The sequence below is a fragment of the Netta rufina genome (assembly GCF_964035555.1).
Source record: "Netta rufina genome assembly, chromosome: 1".
Lineage (NCBI taxonomy): Eukaryota > Metazoa > Chordata > Aves > Anseriformes > Anatidae > Netta > Netta rufina.
The window spans coordinates 19,299,499-19,323,820 of NC_140123.1; the positions used below are offsets into that span (position 1 = coordinate 19,299,499).

A 24,322-nucleotide genomic window follows, 5' to 3' on the forward strand; every position below is an offset into this window, starting at 1 on the left:
AGAAACCTGGTTGTTTTTACGTTCAGTAATAAACTGTCTGCCTATGTATGTATTTAGAAAGGCAGTGCCCCCGAGAGGGAATAAAGACCGAGCAGACAGGGTCAATAAACTTCTTAAAGAGGCTCTTCTCCCGAAGCCTGCTTATTTGCATGTCACCACAGTACTGCAAGAAATAAATATACAGTTCTAACACATGGGAAGGTATTGTTTCTTCCTTACCTAATCTACATCCAAGGGTCTCCTTGCACATCTCATGAGATGGCCAAATTCAGGAAATGGAGCCTTGGAAACCATTCCTAGAACAGGGAGCACACAGCTCTCCTCTGGATCGTGGCTCCTCACTTTCCAACCCTGTCTTTGAAACTGTAGCTCTGTTGTAAATGATAATACTGGGAGCTGTGAATTTGCAATATTAAAGTTATTAAGCAACTAAACTGGAGTACTGTATTTTTTCTCTGACAAAATAGGCTTTCTTTCAAAATAGAAATCTGAAAGCTTTAAAAAGCACTTTGGTTAATACAAGTATTGAAAAATACTTGTATTTTAAAGCTCTTTTGCAGTTTTAACCTTGTACTTGGAGTAGTTTTTGGATCCCTAGAATTCCCCAAACAATTTTTAACACCTGAGCTTAGGCCTTTACAGGCCACATGTGAAAATGAAGGAAACAGCTTAAATATCCTCATTCACCATCTGTTTTTTAAACTCAGTATGTTTTAAGGGCAGTAAGGTGCACAGGAAAAGGTAGTCATTTTTTTTGGACCAGAATATATAGCTGAGGGTAGAGACAAGGCACATGTGTGAGGGGGAAATAACATAAAAGGTTTTGTCAAAATTCTCAAAATGTAGAAGTTGAGAGAGCCTCTCCAGCTCTTACCCTACCACATTAGACAGCAGCAGCTAGACAGGGATCCAGGAGTAAAATTCCCCTTAAAGAACAGAAATAAGTCCCATAAATGCTAAACAAACATAAGTAGTCGTCTAGTCAGCCATTATTATTGACCGATTAGTTGCACAGAATCATAGAAAGGTTTGGGTTGGAAAGGACCTTAAAGCCCACCCAGTTCCAACCCCCTGCCATGGGCAGGGACACCTCCCACCACACCAGGTTGCCCAAAGCCCCATCCAGCCTGGCCTTGAACACCTCCAGGGATGGGGCATCCACAGCTTCTCTGGGCAGCCTGTGCCAGGGCCTCACCACCCCCTTAGTTAAGAATTTCTTCCTTGTATCTAATCTAAACCTACCCTTTTTTTAGGTTGAAACTGTTACTCCTTGTCCTATCACTCCACTCCCTGACAAGAAGTCATAGAATCACAGAATCATCAAGATTGGAAAAGACCTCAAAGGTCATCTGGTCCAAACATCCCCCCACCACCAATATCACCCACTAAAATCATGTCCAACCCTTCCTCTAAATCTTCTCTGTAGTCCCCCCTTCATGTACTGGAAGGCCACAGTAAGGTCTCCCCAGAGCCTTCTCTTCTTTAGGCTGAGTAACTCCAACTTCCTGAGCCTTGAAGGGATAGCCATATATTTCAATGAAGATAAATGCCCAGAGTTCTGTTTATTCACATTTCCCACTGTTCACATGAGATCCACATCACATTCCCAAGCAGTTTTAGGTAACCTGGAACATCTCAATCTCTTCTCTAGCCCAACTGTGAACATCAGTAAACAAACTAATATATTTGTAAATCTTAAGACAGAAGCAACTGTTAGGATTGCAGAGTTCTTCCAGCAAGCCTGGACAACTTTTTGATATACAGACAAAATAAGGGTTCAGGTATGGAGCTGTATAGTAGGATACATCCTACTGTATGCTTTCTAGATCCAAAAAACAACTGCTTCTGAGGCTTCCCAGTCCTGTGTCAGGTCTGCAGCAGTTGGACCATGTCTGCATCCGCCTACCCATGTTCTGGAAGAATCCACATCCTAGTGCAGACAAAGTCCATCTGATTGTGTCTGCATGCAGAGCGGTTCCTGTTCCTGGGAACTGGTTACCTTAGCTGCCAGGATTCCTGTCCTTCTGGCAGGAACGAAGAACAAACTAAATCAATCCTTCAGCTACGCAAAAGCACAATACTCTAAGACAAACAGAAAAGGCCAAGAAATTGAAGGTATTTATAGTTGAGAAGAACTTGGCCCACACAGTTCGTCAAAAGCAGTGACAGAAAACACGTATTTAGCATTTCCAGATTGGCTCGTGACACTGTGCCTACTGCCAGAAACTCTGTCCCCCAGGGATGAAGACTTTGAAAGGAGATGCTGAAACTGCTATTGGAGGGAGCTTACAGCCTGTCCTTGAGCAGGGTTGCTTGTATGGATGCTCTAGGAAGAGCCAAGAAAGAACAAAAATAGCAAATCCAAAGCTAATCCTCCTCCCCCCAGAGGTTTACTACCAGAAGTTGTTTATAAATTAGCAGGCAGACAGAGCCTCTGTACTCTGCTTTCCCTGCTCAGACAGGGGTCTCTTCCATAGGACCCATAAAGGTCTGTACTGCGGAGAACCAGCAGCAGGAGCCAATGCTCCGGGTCCAAACCCTGGCTCTAACCACACATCCTTCCTATCCCTGTAGTGTTGCCTCTCCTTAACACCCTGGTATTTCCTTGACAAGGACACAGTGTTCCACTATTAACAGATTACTCGATACTAAAGCCAGCTTTTTAATCTCCTGCCCACTTTCTCCCTCTCATTGCTGTTCCTCTCCTTCTGTTCCTTCTGACCTCTTTCAGTTTTTCATTCTCAGCAGTCTTGCTCACACATCAGTTTGTGACATTATTCAACGTGCCTTCAAGTTCCATCCTGAACACACATGATTTTAAAGATATTTTTAACCAACACTTGAGAAGAAAAAGGACCCAAACACAGATGAGAGTAGAATCTGCATTCACTGCTGTCTTTACACCTAACATTCAGGACTTGACCCTGTCAACATCTTACTGAAAAGCCCCCAGACATTATGGAACTAGTACAGGTGTCTGGCAGGAACTGGACAGATGTTTGCAGGGTGTGGAAAAGATTAAGGACCTACTTCATGCTCCTAAAATAAAGAAGGAGCAGGCAGCTCCACAGCCCACACAGATGAGAAAACAGGCAGGAAGAAAGCAAGAGACCACTTTGCTTTTTTAAAAAGGACCCTCCCAGTTCCCAACTGCTATGGAAGTTAAGTAACTACATCTTCAGCTTAAGCCAGCCCTTTCCTGCACATTTAGTCCCAGGTTCTTTACGTTCCTTTACTGAATAGAACAAGAAGTGTTTTCTTTTCCCTGCTGCAGTGACAAAACACAACCTTTTTTTCAACATTTTCCCGTCCAGCCTTTCCTTGTTCCACAGTAAGCCTGATTTAGCTGTAGGATCACCTGTAGAAAGCCACTGTCAATGGCTAAGAGCCACACCTGAAAGCTTTAAACACTTCCAAACACAAAGTGACCTGCTGCTGACCCCACGTTATTTCTGCAGCTGCTGGACTGAACCTCGGATGGGAAGACACAAATGGGTGGGCAGTAGATCAGAGGAAAGTGGGGAGCAGAAGTCTGGGAAGGCTGCAGAAATGGACGAGGAGGCCAGAGAGAGAACTGGGAGTCACAAAGGTGCGATGGACTCCAGAAACTTGAGAGTATAACGCTGGAGGCAAAAGCGCACAGCACATCGCTGCAAGGACATGACTAAAAGAGTTTAGCTGTAACAGGTCCTAGGCTAAACCACACAACATTACTACTGCTTCTTATTGTGTCTTAAACACGCCAAGTCTTGGGTCACCTGAAACTGTGCCAGCACTAGGAATTCTCTTGCAGCAGTCTTGTAAGACAAGACCATTTGTGAGAACAAATATTTATTACTACACAAAATACAGTATTTTACAACATAAAGCCCTCTCAAGTCCATGGGAGCACAAGTTTACTACTAGCCTGTCAAAACTTACTGTGCTTTATGGAAAACATGTTCCAACAGCATCACGTGTCACTTTTTTCTAGTTGTATTAGCATACTGGAAGAGAAGATATTCTATAATCGAGACATTTTTAATATCCTTCCTAAAACTTGAGCACAAATACTTTGGAAAAACTATGGAGAAAGTATTGTTTGTGAAAGGGGTGGGTAAGGGGAAACTTGGTCTCTGCACAGTGGCAGCAAGTGGCGCTTGGAGAACAGGAGAGTAAAATCCTGCCCCTTGGCCCAGCTGGAGCCCAACTGTGATGCGCTGAGCTCTGCAGCAAGCCTGGGGTGACGTGCTTCCAGCTGGCAGTCTCAGCGTGCCTGTACGTTAATGCACGCACAGAATACAGCTCCAGAAGCAGCTCTGTGCAAGAGTTAACTCAGAGATGACTTCTCTACGAACATCCGAAGTTTTGATTTACTCCCTACTCATATCTTTTGGAAAGGTCATATAAGCTACATTAGCACACACAGGCATGCAAAAAGCTTTTGAAATCCTCAGTTGTAACTCCATTTAAAAAATAAAACTACATTCCCTGGAAGAAAGCACGAACTAAGCACTGTTCTTCTAAACAAATACCCACTTCTATCCAAATTATACACAACCAAAAGGCTGAAATGTTCTCATTAAGGCAAGTAACAGCGAAAGTCAGGTTTAAAAACGTAACTGAAATTTCCATACCCTGGAGGGATATGGGCTGTGCTCAGAGGTGACGTACTATTTTTAGGAGCATGACATGAGCTGTATTACTTGTAGTACACTTTGATCAAATTTGTCAGAGTTAAACATTTGCTGTTCACATAGCATAGCTGCAGCTCTAAACACACAGGAGTCAGTTCCTTCGGGGCCTGACTTTTCTGAGAAAAGCTTCAGTTAAAGATTTCAGCACAGATCCTCATAATCTTTGATTTGCAATTGGTAGGAGAAAAATCACCTCTCTTTAATCTCTAGTTACATGCCTCTATTATGACCTATTCTAAACATATCTCCTGGCATAGCAAACGGAATTTCACTAAATGCACAGATAGATATTGGACACCTTGTTTCCACTTTGAGCTCAATGTGGAAGGTAACACTTACCCCAGTAGTATGACATTAAATCTAGAATAAGTTTTGTGTTTCCATTCCCTGTTTTCCTTCCTCACGCCCCTTTCTCTCCACCTACCCGCCTCCTGGTAGCCTATTGCGACAGCTGAGCCACAGGAGGGTGCAGCACTGCACAGATGGAAATGGGACAGTGCCACGAACCTGCCAGCTAATGGAAAATCCATTTCAGGTCAAGCTGTTAAAGAAACCCACTGAAACCAACAAGAAAAAAAAACCCTATCACATTAGTGGCAGGTAAAGTGGCTATTCAGAGAAGCCTATTCCCTAAAAAGTATGGTATAGTGTCTACTAAAAGAACTACACATTCTACTACTAGTCCCAAGATATTTTTATTCAGAAATCTCAGATTTAGTAAATAATTGCTTGAATAGCTATCAGCTAACTCTATTCAATTCTAATGGCTATCAAACAAATTGAATAGCCAGTACTAATTCTCATTTTTATATAAGTATAAAAAGTATAAGCAAAAGTAGATTTTATAATCACTGAGTACACAACTTTTATACTAATATAGATTGCTGAAGTTTTGAAGGGGGAGGAGAGGGACAGACACTTACCACAGTGGGGTTACCGCTGCTGATCAATTGGCTGACTTCATGAAAAATGCTTTTGCAGTCGATAGATTTGTCTAATGATCCCCGTTTCACTATCACCGCTACTGCTAATAGAATCTGCTCCCGAACGTACTTTTGAAGGCTGTAAACAACATTGCAAAAATAGGTTTGAAAACAGTTTTGGAAATCAATGCTCAAAGTTTTAACTGCATTTCTTTGTCAAACCTTGTGTGTGAACACATTAAGGCAAGCTGACAAGTCTGCACAAGTAAACTAAGTGTTAAGAAATTGGAAGAAAAATTACTGTTGTAATGGTCTTCAACCACTATCCCTGGAAACACAACATAACCAAGACTATGCCAAGTTCTACACATTCAGCAGTATTTTTTCTTATACTTACTTAGGCCTTTGTAAGACATAAGTTAGAAGGAATGTTCGCAATGATTCGATGCTAGTTTTTTCCAACAGAATCCATTCTCTTACAACTGCTTCCATTATCGCTGTAGCAGCTTGAAAAAGAACATAATCCACTTTACTAGTTTCTGTGGGGAAAAACAAAGGCAGTTTGAGTACTGAAAGACATATATGCATTTATCTTCTACATATTTCTAACAAAAACTAATGGACTTTACTATTAAATAGTCATTAAATATAATTTTGTTACTATGAAAACAAAGAATTTACCTTTAAAAGAGGTAAAAAGAAAAGGTAAAAAAGAGGTAAAAAAGAATTTTCCTTCAAAAGAGGAAAAAAATAATCAATAACCCAATTGAGTAAGAGACTTGGGGTAAGAAAAGCTGGCTACACCAGGAGACTGGGCCCAGGATCAAGAATAAGAACACTAACACAACTGTGGAACAAAAAATATAGATGACAGATTTAGTCACAGTACATTAAAATATGATTAAATTGACAGCTATCCCAAAACGAAGAGTCCTCTATCACAGGCCAAGTGCCGGGTCCTGCACCTGGGGCGCAATAACCCCAAGCAGAGCTACAGGCTGGGAGAGGAATGGTTGGAAAGTTCCCAGGCAGAGAAGGACCTGGGAGTGATGGTGGATAGTCGGCTGAATATGAGCCAGCAGTGTGCTCAGGTGGCCAAGAAGGCCAACGGCATCCTGGCTTGTATCAGGAACAGCGTGACCAGCAGGGCTAGGGAGGTGATCGTCCCCCTGTACTCAGCTCTGGTGAGGCCGCACCTCGAGTACTGTGTTCAGTTTTGGGCCCCTCACTACAAGAAGGACATCGAGGTGCTTGAGCGGGTGCAGAGAAGGGCGACGAAGCTGGTGAGGGGCCTGGAGAACAAGTCCTACGAGGAGCGGCTGAGGGAGCTGGGCTTGTTCAGCCTGGAGAAGAGGAGGCTCAGGGGCGACCTTATCGCTCTCTATGGGTACCTCAAGGGAGGCTGTAGCGAGGTGGGGGTTGGCCTGTTCTCCCACGTGCCTGGTGACAGGATGAGGGGGAATGGGCTAAAGTTGAGCCAGGGGAGTTTTAGGTTAGATGTTAGGAAGAACTTCTTCACTGAAAGGGTTGTGAGGCACTGGAACAGGCTGCCCAGGGAAGTGGTGGAGTCACCATCCCTGGAAGTCTTCAAAAGACGTTTAGATGTAGAGCTTAGGGATATGGTTTAGTGGAGGGCTGTTAGCGTTAGGTCAGAGGTTGGACTCGATGATTTTGAGGTTTCTTCCAACCTAGAAAATTCTGTGAATTCCGACTGTGAATTCTGTGAATTCTGTGACTTGAGTGCTTGCCTTTGGAAGCAATAGTACATACAATGACACACATTTTATGGATGGCAATAAGAAGTAACTCACACCTGAAGATAACATTTGTGTTTAATTATCAAAAAGTTTTACTGGCTGGTGTATTTAAGGTTCTCCACACTAAGTTTAATTTTCCATGTTTATCTTGATGTAGTCAAAATTACATTACTAAATGTAACTTCTTACTACTTGTTACTGGAATATCCGATTGCTTTGTACATAGACAGGCTAAAGAAACTAGAAGAAGATGTTATGGAAAATGGTGACTGTTTATACTACAATTTAAAGAGAAGCCCCAGAATTTGAATGTAATTCATAACTTGATGATATAAAGCTACCGGGCTGTTTTGTTGGGGTTTCTTTGTTGGTTTTTCCTGTTTGTTTTGGTTTTGGGGCTTTTTTTTTGATCCTTTGCTATTACAATTTTTAACTTAGAAATAGGAGGTAGCATTTCACTAGACAGTTTTAAAACAGTTTGAGTCTGTAGAAAACAGAAAAAGCATTCAGAAAAAGCATAGCCACAGGGTGGCAAAAACATAAAATATGAAAGGTGAAATAGAATTCCAGAGCCAGAAATGGAGTTTGGGCTATGCAGCGCAACCTGCCAGGACCAGAAAAACTGTGTTTGCTGAAGAAAGCCTCAGTCAGGGGATGATGGGCTTTAAACAACTACGAAAGAAACTTTGTTCCACTGAATATACACACATAAGTCTACAATATGCGTTCCTTTATATGCAAGTTCCATACCAAGATAGCATCCAATTTGCTAAAATGTTTTTATGTAATTTAATCAGGCTTCAAATCTAAACCCTACCCAGGTAAACATGCTTAAATTAAAAATAAATCACCTTTAGGTCTACTAGGCCTAATTTGAAAAACTAAGTAACCACTTAATTAAAAGATTAATGTGTATGTCCAACACATACATAAAGACGAGCCAAATTATTCCTGCACCAGAATTTTAATTCTAACATTTTCTAACTTCTGGGTCTCTGTTTTTTCAAACTGCACAAAGCTCATACAAAAAGAGAATGTTGGTTAAAAAAAAAAAAAAGAGGATGGAATTTCTTCTTTGCGTCAAGTACCACAGATGCACAACTGCAATCATTAACAGTACAGACCTCCAGCATTCAGTGTAAGCCTATAACTAGTCAAAGCACCATTATCCTCTACATGAAGTTACTAAAGAAAGACAGGACAAGCTTTGCCAGTACATTTAACAGCTATAAGCTTACAGCAGAAGAACGTAGAGCCTCATGCTTTGTGGGTTCAACTACAGGTTTCTAAACAAACCATGCAGTGGTGGCTCTTCTCCTTTTCATTATGTTCATCATCTCAGTTGCTCTCTCTGTGTGGCTCATACACTCTTTTCATGAACACTCTTTTCATCAACATTATTATCGCTCTCTATCTTCTGCTCCAGTTTCCGTCTCAACCACTTTTCTCCTGTTTCTTTCTTAAAGCCAGCCCTATCTGCCTTCTGGTTCCTACCTATCCTAACCTCCCCGCATTACTTCAATCAGCTGTTCTTTCTGTCCACACCGTATGAACGCTTACTCAAGAAGCAAAAACCCTGGTGAAAAATCTTTCTGTTCCAGGTCTCAGCATCTCAACTGCCTACTGGAGAAGCCACTGCAAGGAAAACACTGCCCTATCTGGAAACTCCCTGGTTTCACAATGGTGATAGGAAGTGAGCAGTTCAAAGATGTTTTATTTCTAGACATTCAAAAGGCATTAAAACCAAGCTCACATTCCTTCCAATCAGTTATATTTCAGCAGAAAAAATGGAACTTTCAATGCAGACATATTTCATTAATAATGCTAAACTGTGCTCCTTTCTTTGTCAACAAGACGCAGAGATATATCCCTTAGCACAGATAATATCGCTAGGAATATTTCATAAATTTCCATTACTTCTAAGTAGTGACAAATTCATCGCTAATTAGAGACCTAAATGTTCTGCAAGCAAGGTTACTTACATATGTTCTTTTGCCCACTTAACATTCTTTAAAAATTGAGGGGGGGAGTTGTCCTAATTAAAATCAATAAGTGTTGTTACAGCCTTCGTGACCAGACAAAGTACTAGTGTAATATCCTAAAACCTTGAACTCGTTTGTAAAAAGAATTTTGGTTTGCGAGTGGGTGTAGGAAAGGAACCACACCCTGCTCTATATATTAAAGCATAATTTAAAAACATAGTAGAAGGCCTGCAATATTAATACCATGATATTCGTGAATTAAACTTCTCTAATCAAGAAAATTTTGAAATAACTTAAAAAAAAACACTGTGGAATGAATAAAGTATGAAAATAATCATTTTAGATATTAAAAATGTCTTAATTCTTATATCTCTCTCTGTTCCACATGGCAAATCTTTGAAATTAAAAGTTGCTTCCCCCGCTGCATGTGTTCTTTTCCACACATTTCCAGGTTTTCCAGGAATTTTTGATAAAAGGTGACACCTACCTAGCCCTTTCCTTCCCCCACACATATAATCCCACAAAACTTTGAATCAATGTTACTTCTATCAGGTGGACAGAAACTTTTCCAATTAATTTTTGGAAAAAGCTGTGCTGTTCACAGCGACTAAGACATTCAACCTGAAATAGATTCCTGCCATGGAAAAGTTCAGCACCAGTACAAGAGCTGGCAGCAGCAGATATGTAAACCAACAGTATAATGGGAAGCATCAAGCAATCCTGCCACAGCGAGTTCTGCAAACTCCACAGATTAGACAGTATTACAATAAGCATGTAATAGAGGAAAGCTTCATCTATTACATCAGTATAGGAACTTTGCCAAATGAAGTTATACTTTACTGACTTCAGAGCTGCCAGAAACAAAACCTAGAGCAGCGTGAGGCTTCACCCTCTACCATCACTGATCTTTGGCTGATGCTATCTAGCAGCTCCGCAGACATTTAAGTTGTTGTTTCAAGTAGACTTTAAGCAAAAACGTATGCCAAAAGAAGCAGCCTTGCCAGCTTGCAACTACTACCTGATCCCTCCTATTCTTGTGCCATGATTTCTCATATTTGGATAAAAACATTTGCAAAGAGAACCTAGAACAGATTTTTGATCTGCTTACAGCCATCCTGTTTATTTGCCAATACATTATTCAGCTTACCATGTGGCCACCACACAGGATGCAACACGTGAACAGGACCTGGCACTGAATGCTGAAGGCAGTATTATCCCTTTCAACAGCAACGCCAGATTCAAGCTCTTCCAGGAGCCTAACTTTTAAATCAATTTTTTTTTTTTTAGGTACTGCTTAAACACACAAACAGAGTGTGTTACTTATACAAAGATCTGAATTACTTTGCTTACATTTTAAAAACATTTCTTAATTAATCTACTTTCAATACTTAAAAACAATACACACTTCAAATCTTTTAAATGAGATGTTTATCCAAGCCTTAAAATAAAATACAAAAAAAAAAAGTTCTAAGTTCTTCTTCTAAATTCACTAAGTTCTTCAGTTTTCTCTGTTCCACATGGCAAAAGCCCCTAACCGGACAAAGCCCCTAACAGCCTGTTCTGAATGTAATATAGACCAGGCTTCCAGCATTGAGCCAGCCTGAGATCCCTTCCAAGAACAGTCATTGTATAACTATTGTACAGAAACAAATATATGAAACATGAAATTTCGGAAAAGAAAAAAAAGCCACACAAACAAAAAGCACCCTTCCTCAAAATTAAAACTAATGTCCGTACTCCCAGCTGCAGAAGGACATAGATCCAGTTAGAGAAACTGCTTAACTGCATTTATTAAAACTTACCCAAAATATGTTTGCAAACAGCAAATGGTGATTTTGATTTCCTAAACGATAAGAATATGTGCTCGGCATGTTGGCGTTGTTCATTATTGACCATGGAAGGTGGTGCCTGAAAGAGAAAAGAAGAGTTATTTAAGTATTAAAAAGCAGTTACTCTACAACCCAACTGTAAATACATGAGCAATGTCATGAACTTATCAATATTTGCCTTGTTAAATATCAAAGCAAGTATCGTTTTGTAAAACTACCTGTTCTTTCTTAGTCACAGCTTCTTCTATACCATTGTGTATTCACGTTGTGTGCACATCAGTGTGAGCATCGAGACATCTGGCAGAGCGTGAATAATTCTAAGTATTATGTTCTGAATGATGCTTCAGAAGATAATCAAACAAATCCTTATTTCCCAAACCAAAAATATCACTGCACGTCAATTATGTTGCCAACATGCTCACAGACACAGAAACAAAGTTCTATTTTTGCTTTAGTTCTACTTTTTTTTTTTTTTTTTAAAGACTTGAATGTCTAATAAACTCAAGGGATTAAGAATCTTGACCATGGATATGCTTTAAAATCACATACTGGCGGTAACATACTACCCTCTAGTGTTTAACATTAAAGTTGACATCTTAAAGATGGAGCAAGGGCTCAGGTTCAGGAGGTCAGCTCTGGATGGCCGCACTGGTTCCCCAGTAGCCTTGTATCACGGGCAGCTTGGCTATCCAGGTGACTCCTGCTTCTCCACCACTGCTAGCGATGCCAGCTTCACGTGGAGCTCAAAAAATACTCTTACAGGGAACTGACACCCAAAGCAGCATAAGCTAAACTGATACGCCTTCAAGAAAGGAACACACACAGGTAGAAAGACTACGGCTCCACTGACAAAAAAGATCTGGGGGTGCTGGTCAATACTCATCTCACCGTGAGCCAGCAGTGTGCCCAGGTGGCCAAGAAGGCCAACGGCATCCTGGCCTGTGTCAGGAACAGTGTGGCCAGCAGGAGCAGGGAGGTGATCGTCCCCCTGTGCTCGGCTCTGGTGAGGCCGCACCTCGAGTGCTGGGTTCAGTTTTGGGCCCCTCAGCACAAGAAGGACACCGAGGCCCTGGAGCGTGTCCAGAGCAGGGCTACGGAGCTGGTGAAGGGCCTGGGGCACAAGGCCTGTGAGGAGCGGCTGAGGGAGCTGGGGGGGGTTGGTCTGGGGAAGAGGAGGCTCAGGGGAGACCTCATTGCTCTCTGCAACTGGAAGCTGTGGGGAGCTGGGGGTCGGCCTCTGCTCACAGGTAACCAGTGATAGGACCAGAGGGAATGGCCTCAAGCTGCGCCAGGGGAGGTTCAGGTTGGCAATGAGGAGACATTTCTGCTCAGAAAGAGCAGTCAGGCACTGGGACGGGTTGCCCAGGGAGGTGGTGGAGTCACCGTCCCTGGGGGTGTTCAAGGAGAGGTTGGACGTGGCGCTTGGGGACATGGGTTAGTGGGTGACAGTGGTGGTCCAGGGACAGTTGGACCAGATGATCTTGCAGGTTTTTCCCAACCTTATGGACTGTACAAGCATGGGCTTGCATAACAAGCATAAAGCCAGGCTGAGATGTTAGAGTATGTTACTGAACTTAAGCTGAACTTACACACTCCCCCTCTGAGCCTTGTCCCTGGCAATCCAAGATCATACACGAGCTGCATCTTTTGATCTGTACCTGCTGCTCTTGGAATAAAAGCACAACACCTTAGCACAAAGACCAAGGTATTTAATTTAAGATTAATATTTTCCAGTAAGTACATTAAATCTGATTTTATTATTTCATCCTTGACAAGACGGAAGATTCAAAGACAAGATGGAAGATTCAAACACAAGCTAGTAAATCCACAGATTAAAACTGATGCTCTTCAATCATTTTCTCAATAATCTGACGAAATGAAGCACAGGAAAGCAGACTGCTGATCATCTGATTAAATGGGTCCTAATGAGCAGCTGTGCCCCTTCTTACACATCACATTTTTTCTAGTGAAGAATAAATGCCCTGTCCTTTCACAAGCCTGTGCTCTGCTAAAAAAAAAAAAAAAAAAAAAAAAAAAAGCCTCACATAATTAAGCCACGTGCTGCTTGCACAATCAAACCCAAACTCTGCTGTGTGCATCGCAACCAGCCGTCCCCAGGAGCTGTCCCCAGCCATGGTGGTGGTTTCTGCAGTCGGGGCTGCAGCACTTCTCTGGGCAGGCTCCAGGTATGTTCAATGCCACAGACCCCGCTGTGCTGGATGCTAGACGAGTATTTGGAGCAGGTTATCATCAAGAGCACAGGGATGAAAGCACAGCCGCAGCCTGACACACAGCTCGGTCTGTGCTGTTGCATATAAACCCAAATGAGAAATGCAGCCCCCGTTTCTTCCCTCTGTGTGGGCGAGCATTTGTGCAAACACAGAGGGAGCCAGATGAGGGAATTTGTCACCAAAAAGCATCCCAAAGGCAGGCTTATTTTGCACCTGGATCAGCCCTCCAGCCTGGTTCACTATAAGACAGCACAGCACAGGACATGTGTGTCACAGGGTGCTTTTTTTCAGCATCATTTACCATTTAGAGTGCATTTAATCTACGGCCTCTGTTGCTGTGTAACATCATGGGAATCCTCTGAAGGCTCCAGAAGTACGCAGCTTTGGTCAATGACGTTTCATGAGAACTAAGAATGAAGCTTCCCAAGACAAGTGATTTATGTTTAGTAACCCTCTGCCACCAAAAGGAGACGTCTTGCTCCCTTTCTTGTTCTCACCTGCATGGCCTTATCACCTCCTTGCACTATCCCTTATATTACCTAGCCCCCTCACCCCAAAAAAAAGTGACACTGCCTTTTCAGCACTACTGATCTCGCAGATCAGCTCTACAAGCTTGTGAAACCTAACGCTAACTATAGCAACCTCAGAAGAAATGCTTTGAGTGTAAGTGACAAAGTCTGGGGCCATTTATATGCACGTTCTTAGAGCAAAAACAGCAAACCAGGGCTACCCGATGTTGATTTTGCATTAACAAAGCTTATTTGAGTTTGTCATGCAGAGTTTATACTTGTTTCCAGTGTCCTGTAATACTTAAGGACAGACCACTTTTAGGGAGATCAGCAGTAAATGACTGCACAACTGTAAAAAAAAAAAATAATAATTACAGCTGTTTTATGGGAAATAGTCCCTTATGCTTACAATAACTAGAAGAGAGCTCTTATTTCACGTAACTTTAACTCTTCTGGCTTTCTGAAGTCTGATTACAGAAGACCTGTGGCACTTTGGGAAGGCATAAGGCACATCATGTTCCTGTATTAATTAAAATAATAATAATTATACATCATGAACTCACTCTCAAAACTGTCCTGATTAGAGAAGTGCTGCAGGCAAGCTTTGGACTCTAAAGTGCAGCCACCAGAGGGAGCTTAAAGCTCACCGTCTACTGTCTTCATGGGATTCAACATCACTTACTGGTAAATTGGAAGTATTTAAAGTCCAGCTAATTTAAGGCTTTAAAGAAAAACCCAGCACATGCCTATTCTGTGTGTAAATTTCACATTACAAGAGCACTGGTTTAAGTGAGCCTGACACAATAGTGCTGGAAACATACCCCAGCCTACAGTGCTTGGAAAATCTCCCAAAATACCTCCATGTTCCTGATCTTTTTTCAAATTGCAGAGAAGAGTTTGAAGGAGACAATCAAGCTTAGAGGGAATTAAAAATCGGAGTGGTAATGATCAGGTTTCTTCGGCATGCTGAAACTACTGCCAGTCATACTGCTTCCCGTTCTGCACTGCCTGATGTTACTGCTAACGCCCATTTGCTAATTTGTCTTACAAGTTACCTATACAAAGTTCTCCAGGACACAGCAAGATCCGAGGTATCGCCCCATAAAGAGACAGGTCCTAGGTAACACAGTATTGCAAATAAAATTACTTCCTCTCAGCTACCAGCAGTGTCTGGATGCAGAACGGGAACAGCAACAGCAGCGTTTGCTGATCAGCTCCAGCAGGACCGCCGACTCCAGTGACCATTATCCACACAGGAAAGAAAGAAAGGCTGAAAAAAGACAACACTGGTCGGGCAGACAAATACCTTCAAGACTGCTAAACTTTCTGCAAGCCTGGACAGCTAGTAAGAAAGAAAATAAGGAGACCAGTTCTATTTAAGTATGCAACAACAACAAAAATTGCAACAAAGCCAGTAAGCATGCTAGAAGACATAAATCCTGCACGTGTTTAGGGAAATCCCATACTTTTCTGCAGTTGAGAAAAATCTTGCCTGCCATTTTTCTGCTCAGTGAAGAAGCACAGGAAAGATGGGTTCTTTGCTTTCTCTTCGTACTCCTCTGAGAAACCACAGGTAATAGCAATGGCACTCCTCATGCCACCAGCCGTAAATGGGACAGTGAAAAAAATCCTTTTGAGAAGAGCAGAAACACTAACTTCAGGAGAAAACAGAGTGAAAAGTAGAAAAGTTCTTTTTTGACTCACAGTCCAAAAAAAAAAAAAAAGGGAAAGATGGAGACTGATACTCCCCTTATGTTAAACGTGTGGTTGAATCTTCAGCATCTTTCTAATATTTTGGGATCCAGAGTGATGCAATTTGAAGGAATGTGTTGGCACAGATCACAGGTACACACATTTTTCTGGTGTAGTGTAAGTACACTTCAAGTTTCATTAAATACATGGGGAATGACTACAGCTCTTAGTGTATATAAAGATCAGTTCTGACAGGAACAAGTCCCTCCATTTGCATTTCAAACACAGCCGAGCCCAAAAGTTAGGCAGTGATCTTCAGTGGTTAAGAGAGAAATTAGCTTCTTATAAAATACATGCTTCATTAGAGTCCTAATCGTTTCCTTTAACAGATGTGCCAACCTTCATCTGATCTTGCACTTTCTGTATGTAAAAATCAATAAAATCATCACGCTTTTCAGGAAATACCCCATCCCTGCTTGCACGCAAGGAGAATTACTTTGGAAGGTCAGGAACTGCCACTGTGAAACTAACCCCGAGTTGGGTTTTTCCTTCTGTGATTTCCTGAATCCTGACCAATTCCATCAAAATGCTGTGTGCTGTTAGATCAGATGCTTCACAAGGAACCAAACATAACTTCTGTGCGATTGCCTTTTCATTCCAGTGTGGAACTGGATAAAAAATGAAGTTGGATTCAGGTTTCTGTCAGAAACAGGTTCCAGCCCAATGGGCTCCAGTTCAGCACAGCCCCTTAAATCCCATCCCCTCTCTCTCACTTTCTTACCTGTGTGAGCACATTTTGAGAGACCCCATCACGGACAGAGCTTCAGCACCTCTCTCCCTACCAACAAAACTAGGGGAGCCCCAGCACTGCTCATAACACAGCTCTGCTTCTGGCAACCTTAGCATTAGCAATCTGCTGATGCGAAAAACACAGGAGCCAGGAACACAACAAATTAATCATACCGAACTGTTCCAAAGGGCACTTGGATCCTCAAAAAAACAGACAGCACCGTTAGGTTTTTAGCCAGATTTCCCATTCCTATTGCCTGTGCCCTTCATCTTGTACTACGTGAGTATAAAGAAGAGCTCCTGACGCAGCAGCACCACATAGTTCCATCATTTTGTACATTGCCACTTACTTTTTCATCACCAAATAATCCCTGTCTTTGTTTCTTCTTTAGAAATCTGTGTTACGTAACTTTAATTATATTTTTTCCTGCTCCTCCTTTGATGGTACACCATAAATTTGAATGATATATTATTCACCGATGCCATGAAAAAGGGCAGCACAACTGGGAAGGAATAAAAGGGCTACAAATTTAGCATACGCTACCTAAGCAGAAAGTGATTAACGCAAACGAATATTAAAAACAAAGTTTTAATTCACAGCACACTCAAAATAGGACAGCAGAACCTATGTGAAAGGGTTAGATCAAGCGCCATTTGGAAAACAAACATGAGTAGGAAACACCTGGTGAAGGTACATGTGGGGAAAAAGGGGGTAAAAAATAAAGTTTTGGGGGTTTTTGTTTTGTTTTAAATAGAAGTAGTAGTTAAATGCAGATAGAGGATGTAAAATGTACATGTATATATTCAGATCCACATGCTCAGTACAAGCGTTTCCTACCTCAGTAACACACCTTTAAAAAACGTAACTGGAAGTTGTCATTGATGGCAAGTGCCAAGCAATGAAGGCAACGAAGACATGAGAATGAGAGGGAATGGGTTACAAGTATCAGATGTAGTCTTTGTAAGACATTTGAAGTTGTCTCTGCTTTTTCAGCCCCTTCTACTTATTCTTGGGAACAGTCTTTGCTTTAAAAGGAAAGTATCAAATCTCCCACCCTGCCAATTTTAGGCAGGCAGTTTCATGTTGGGCTTTACATATACAGTATATCACATTTATAAGTGACATTGTTTTCTTAAAGGTTTTAGGAGTCCGGGTCTATTACTTATGAATCACTTCTGGACAGGGACAGTATCTTACGATTAAAAACTTCTAACATTCAAGTGACAATGTTACTATTAGAAATCAGTAACTGAAGAGCTTTTCATTCAAGTATTACTGAGTTAACCAGTTTACACTTATCTCTGCATTATATTCTTGCTAAAAAAAGCAAAAAGAAACCACCACCCACCATCTCCTATAAACATAGTTAAGAATCGGATGAACAACATTTATTCCTTGCAGACAGAGAAGTTTGCTTGAGACAAATTCTGCTTTTTCACAGACTTCAGCTGTGGCACGACAGCACAGAATACAGCCAAATTGAGCATCCTTCTGCAATTACCCAGAGGGAAACCGGCAAATTAGCATGGCTTAAAGAACAATCATGTACTCCTCCAGACTTTGCTGCTTTTTAAGAGAACACAGAAAAAGTGCACTGGGGTGTTTTAAGCTGACACCCACGGTATTCCCACCTACAAGAAATGTCTCCTGTGAACAGCACAGCCTAAACACTAGTAGCATTATGAAAAGGCAAATGTGCCTACTGAGAGAATTTTCTTGGATTTAGAACAGATCAAATTGCTTGTACCTGCTACTATTAAAGCCAAGAAAAATCTGTCTTGCCAAAGGCAATGTTTATGTCTGCAAGTAAAGTACATTACAAACTCAACAAGCATAGAAATAATAATAATAATAATTAAAAAAAAAAAAAGCTTATTTCTACTGAAAGCACGACTTCATAAAATTCACCCCAACTTCCCAAAGTGAGGTTCCCTAGGTATGTGGGAGAACTTTGCCTTCCCTGTAGTCAAGACCGAAGATAAAACTGTTCCCTAAGTGCAGTCTGTGGGCCACTATCAGCTGATGAAAAAGCAATTAACCACGTTAGCTGTTCCTCAAAATGGTGTCTAGACTCTGCTACAGGGAGTCTGGAAGCCTCAAAAAGCCAAGAAATGGAATCTGTGCCAATATACAAGGACAAGCAAAAGGCACCACAGACAGCAGTGTCACCGCTGGGGCTGGACCTCGCTGACTGCCACCGCTAGGCAAGACGTGCTTCGAGAAGCAGGGAGGGAAGGGAGCGCCCAGATGGCTCGCCAACACGACAGGCAGGCAAGGAAGCCAAGCAACAGTGAGGCATATGCAAAGCAAAAAGATCGTGAGTAAACCTGAGAAGCATGTGCAGGGGAACACCATGTGATAGTGGTAACGTAGTTGCGAGTACGGGCAAAAATAGGAGAAAGAGACAAATCAAACACAAGGGCAAGCAGTATTTTTAACTGGTGCACTTACTGTATTAAGAAAAGCTAAATATATTACTCTACCCATGTAAACGCTCATTATAGTGGAACCAGACCTAAGTCATGAAGTTACCGTGCACTTCTAAAATGCTCAAAGCCTCCCAAAAGAAAGACTCCAGTGTCTTAAAACAAACAGACAAAAACCCTTAGAGAATTACCAGTGTAATCCTTCTCTATAAGCAAGTAAATTATACAGAAGAATGAGATTCCCAGGATAAGGAGATTCCAAGTTTGAACTCTACCAAAGTCACGGATAGCAACATGCCCCAAGACTGCATCACACTACCTCCTGTGGAGCCAAGCCACAAGACTCAATCCCTGTGTTGCTAGTAACCCTCTTCTAGTGTTTCACATGGGCTGTAAGGAAAAAAAATAAATCACAGCATATCCAATAACCATCATTTGCCTTAAGAAAACCTGGAATCATGGAATCAGAGAACTCAAATACAGGAGCCAGACCCAGGCAGCTGGATGGGTGGCAGCACTCTTCTTTACAGCCTTTCACCCTGTGATTCTAGGGGACATTGACACCCAACAACACAGGAATATCACATCCACTCGTGCAACAGACCCCACCAGACAACGATTCAGGCTATGCAAGGATGCTCTTCAGCATTCAGCAACTGATTCCTAAGTGGATGAGATGTTCTTCCCTCGGGCACCAGGCCAGCAGGCAGTTTAGACAGCCAGCATTGATAGCCTCTTTTGCTGCCCACTTCAGATCTGGCATTACATGAAAGTGAGAGCCCTGAGTAATAGCTAAACTACTACTGAAAACCTAGCTAGCATAATAAACAGCTTAAACTATGTTCCAATTCCTTCTTTTGCACTTGTTTTCTGGGGTAATCATTTAAATTTCAGCACAAACTCATCTTTCAAATTAAAAGATACCTAAGATTGTTTTTGAAGACTGGTAAGAAAGATGCGATAGATGGTTTCTGACCAGGCCTGCAATAAAGACAACACAGTGAGATTTAAAACTTTCTGAATAAAAACTTAGTTGGATTAAAAGAAATCTTTCCCCAACCTGATTATCAGATGAATTATTTAAACCCCAGAGTGCCCAGTATTTCTGGGTTTATATTTGGAACAAATGCGTGACTGCTCAAGGAATTACCTCCTACACATCTGCTCACTCACATCTTGCTTTCATGCAAACTTAACAATAGGATTATTTTTACTTCCTATCAGATTTTGTTTTGTATTTTGGAGCTTAAGTACTTAATACAATCTTTTACAAGCAAAACAGAAGATAAATTGTGGTTTGTGATAAGATCTATTCTCAGTTTTGAAACGGTATTATATAACACGCTATTTATACCCATTAATTGAAGGGAGAGCCAAAGTAAATCATTGCCATCAGTATCAAAATGTCTGCTGAGATGAAACTTCCTCTCCAAGATAAGCAACAAAAACTAGAGATATTATTCCACTAGTAACAATTTGATCCTCAAACGGATGTTATTACAGGCTCTCCAGTGAAATTAGCACTCATTTACCTGCACAACACACTACACATATGTGATTTGTAGTAACCAGTCTGCAGAGGCAACTGTCCTCACAAGGACACAGCTCCCACTGCCCATGCCTGCTTTTCTGTATCAAAACAGGTACCCAACACCTACTGCTCAAAGAAGAGTGGGTAGGATGTGGAAGGCAGAAGGGAGGAAGGTAGAGCAGTGTCTTTGTTAGAAGAGGCAAGACCACAGCGAACCAAGAGGAACGAATACAAGCTGATGAAGGTATTGCCCTCAAGTAGGTGTGGTAGGATGCTGACAGATGGATGCCTGTAGCTGCTCTAAATATCCGTAAGTTGTTCATCCACTATCATCGCTGGCTGTTGTCAGCCTCCTTGCAGTATTATTGGGCACTTTCTCCTTCCTGGCTATTTTGCACGAGTCAACAAGGAAGTTTACAAATTCAACTAAAATAATGGTATGTTAACTCGCATGAACGTACTCTACGTAGGTTAGGTGAACAGGATCAGCTCACACTCCATCTACCCTGTGCAGGATTGCTCCCACAGAATTTCAGAGAATAACCAAATTCTGCATGGGAAAGTTCTGTACATCCCAAGAGTTATGACTTGAAACTTGTCAGTGTTGGACCAAACTCACGTGGCCCCATATAAAGTTATCACAGCAGCAGCATGCACAGAGTTAGAACAGATCTTACACTTCAATCAAGATCTAGTTTTCTTTTTAAATCTAAATGCCTTCTTTATAACCCCTAGGACAAGAAAATGTTTGAATTTAATTACAAGAAAATTCAGTGTAAACTTTAATAGTCTTTTCTTTTTAACTTCAGAGAAGTCTTAACTTCACTAAATTTAAGGAAAGAAAGCCTGGATACAGCATGACAGAACAGTGAAGAAAAAAACTTAAAAAATAGTGTGCGCTTTACATGTATGTTACTGTTTCCTCCATAACTGCAGTTACAACATTGGTTTAAGCACACTGACAACAGATAAAGCTGAGAAATGTCCTACAATACACACCTAACTTACGATAGTCTGGCTTGGGCAGCCAAAGGATGAATGCTGACATGAGGTCACAGCTCATTCTTAAATAAAGCCTTACTTACTTCCTAATCTCCACATTCACTGTTCTAAAGTTTCAAAGCATGAGCAAGGTCTGGCAGGCAGTTCTGTTTAGCAAAGTAATCTCTAAAATGTCTGGTGGATGCTGCTAGATAAATCCACAGAGTCCCTGAAGTCAGCAAGACTCTTCAAAGGAACAAGATGTCAATGCCTGCAGACCTGAGAGAGTTCTGCCAGCACAGAGTGAGTGCAACTGAAAAAGGAGAAAGATAAAGACATAACTACACCTAACAGTTAAGGAAAACATCATTGTTCCAAATTGTTTAAAATCATTTAATGTTAACAGGGAGAATCAGTTAGCTCTGACTACATCAGGAATGAAACATCACACTGCAGTGGTACAGGAACCCTGTCCCCTGGAGCTGGAGAGAACTTAGCCTCTGAATCTGGCAGCAAGGAAGAGAAGGATTGGTGGCAATGGACCAAACTTTTCCCTCAGCTCCTACCAACTACGGGTACTTCTCTGTTTCTCCTGCAGGGAGGCATGAAAGATAAATGGGTCCCAACTTAATGCCTGGAGTCCATTATCCTAGAGGGTTGGAAGGAGAAGAATCTCACCATCCCCTCTCCACATGGCAGGTCCTGGTTCCCCAGCAGGATTAGATTAGCTGGCAGCCAGGATAGGAAGCTGACACATCCACAGCCCCTGAAATCATAGCTGCACCCTGATGATAAGATTCAAGTAGCTCAATTCTGTATTGCCCATTACTGTACCTCTCAGACAGTACAGGCATGGCTTAATACAAGAGTCAGGACTGTGACAGTGTACTTCAAAACAAAGTTTTAAGTCAAGAACCACGGTTGTGACCCCTCTTCTACTACACACCAGATCATAATAATGCTGGCAATGGCCCTATTCATTTCCCACAGTCCAAGAGTGGAGTTGTAGATGATGTACAGCCTTTTTATTAGGCTCACCGTACATCAAATAATGTCAAGCAACTGCCTTCCTACCGCAAGAGAAACTAATCTTATTATCCCTATGTGAAAAAGTGTTTTGTGGTATCTGTTTTTTTTTTCCATTGCCCAATTTCCAATCATATTTGCTGAAACTACAGCTATAACCACACATTTTGCAAGGGTAGCATTATTTTTACTCATGTAGCCTTTTACAGTAAGCACCTGCAGATGGAGCAGGGCATCACCGAGGTAAGGGCCACTGCCCTAGGCCCAAGAAGACAAGTTCACAAAAACTTGACAGGGACTAGTTTTTGTGAACTTGTCTGGGACCAGAACAGCAGTCATATCTCTGCAGCAGCATCTGCAAAAGCCACTCACGGTGCCTTCACTGTTCATGCATTAAAACACAAGGACAAACACAATATTCAATTCTATCTACCTCATGCTAACTATCTGACTATAACATCTAACATCTGACTATAGCTTCTCCAAATGAAAAAAAGAACAGGTTGAAAAGCAATCAGAGGACAGCATGCAGGTGTTGGTGGTGCAGTAATCCCTGCCGAAGCCAGGTCAAACACTGACAGACCTGTCCGGCCATGAGGCCACTGCTCTGGGCAAGGGCGCTGAGGCGCAGGAGGCCATGAGGCCGAAGGAGCAGCAGGCCCGGGGCACCCGCGGTGCTAAAACACACACTGACTGCCCACACCCGGTGGGAAGTCATCATTCTGTGAAAGAAACCGAGAAAATGACTCATTTTTTGTGTCGTAGAGTTGAGGCTTTGCCTCTCATCAGGAGTGTTTCCTCCCACCACTAATGAGGAAAGGCAGGCCGGCCCAAACGTCCGCCAGCTGCCCAGCTCCAAACCTCAGGTTTTAGCACTTCCTCCTCCAGCAACCTTGATAAAATTTCAAAACCATTTCATCCTGGCACAGTTATTTTGAAGTTGATCAAAAGTGAGATGAGAAATTTTAGAAGTTTTCAACGTACATCCGAATTTGACAGGGAAAACTCCTTTGGCTTAGCGCATTTTCAAAACAGCACGGCCTGAAATACCACAGGTTTTTACTTGGCTTTACTAAAAGGTTTTTTTAACTGTCATTAATGGAGGCTTACGAACAGATACAGGTGAAGTACACAATAGTTGAATCAGAAATGTAACTACAGAAACATGAAATCAAGGTTTAGCCAAATAAAAAAAAAGCAGCAGGCCCAAGGAGGAAGCTCATCACCTGAGCCAGCCCAGAGGGTAAGGAAGCAAAGAGCAATGGTGAAAATACAAAGGATTTTGTTAAGCAAGCAAGTTATGTCACACAAAAGCAGGAAAAAATCTGGGCTTTCACTGGACACTTAAAAAAAAAAAAAAAAGGAAAAAAGCTCCTTAACACTTCTTCCACTACTAGGAAACAGCAAGAAAAATATCTATCACTGCACATAATTTAGAAGATGGGATCACATTTATTTATTTATTTATTTTAAATTTAACTAATTTGTTCTGCTCTTACAGATACAGCTTGAACCATGTGTTACCAGCGCAGTTACATCTCTGTATTCAAGCTCCACCAAACACACAGACAGGCAGTCATACAGTATGTATCTTGAGATCTTCTAAAAAGCATTTTTTTTTATGAAGAATATACTTTTTTCTTTTAACGCACACATGAGGCAACTTTTAAGATTTCCTTAAAGTTCAGTGCCTGAGTTCATTCCAAGAAGCCGGGGTAATTCAGCTAAATCTCTAGCTTGAAACAGTCGCAGAGCTCCACATACTTACTGAAAAATGATTGCAAAGAAAATGTAGTCGTCATTACATATTTTATCCTTATTGCTCTTAAGGAGAATACTGTAATACGAACATGAGACTAGCTCCAGAAACAATATTATCATTTCTCTTTATTATTAGAATGTAATATTTATATATTCCCCACTAAACAATTCATTCTCCTGAAGCTACCCAACATCTGTTCTTAATACC

The 24,322-nt window shown here is 41.6% G+C and overlaps 1 protein-coding gene across 1 annotated transcript in view; it reads right to left on the minus strand.

Moving 5' to 3' along the window:
- XPO4 (exportin 4) overlaps nucleotides 1-24,322 on the minus strand; it is a 78,742-nt gene that overhangs the window by 46,010 nt on the left and 8,410 nt on the right. The window contains exons 2-4 of the mRNA XM_084284187.1: nucleotides 11,141-11,246; nucleotides 5,997-6,138; nucleotides 5,600-5,738 (exon numbers count right to left, since the gene is read on the minus strand). Of these exons, the coding sequence (XP_084140313.1) occupies nucleotides 5,600-5,738; nucleotides 5,997-6,138; nucleotides 11,141-11,246 (387 nt within the window). The remainder of the gene's footprint in view (nucleotides 1-5,599; nucleotides 5,739-5,996; nucleotides 6,139-11,140; nucleotides 11,247-24,322) is intronic.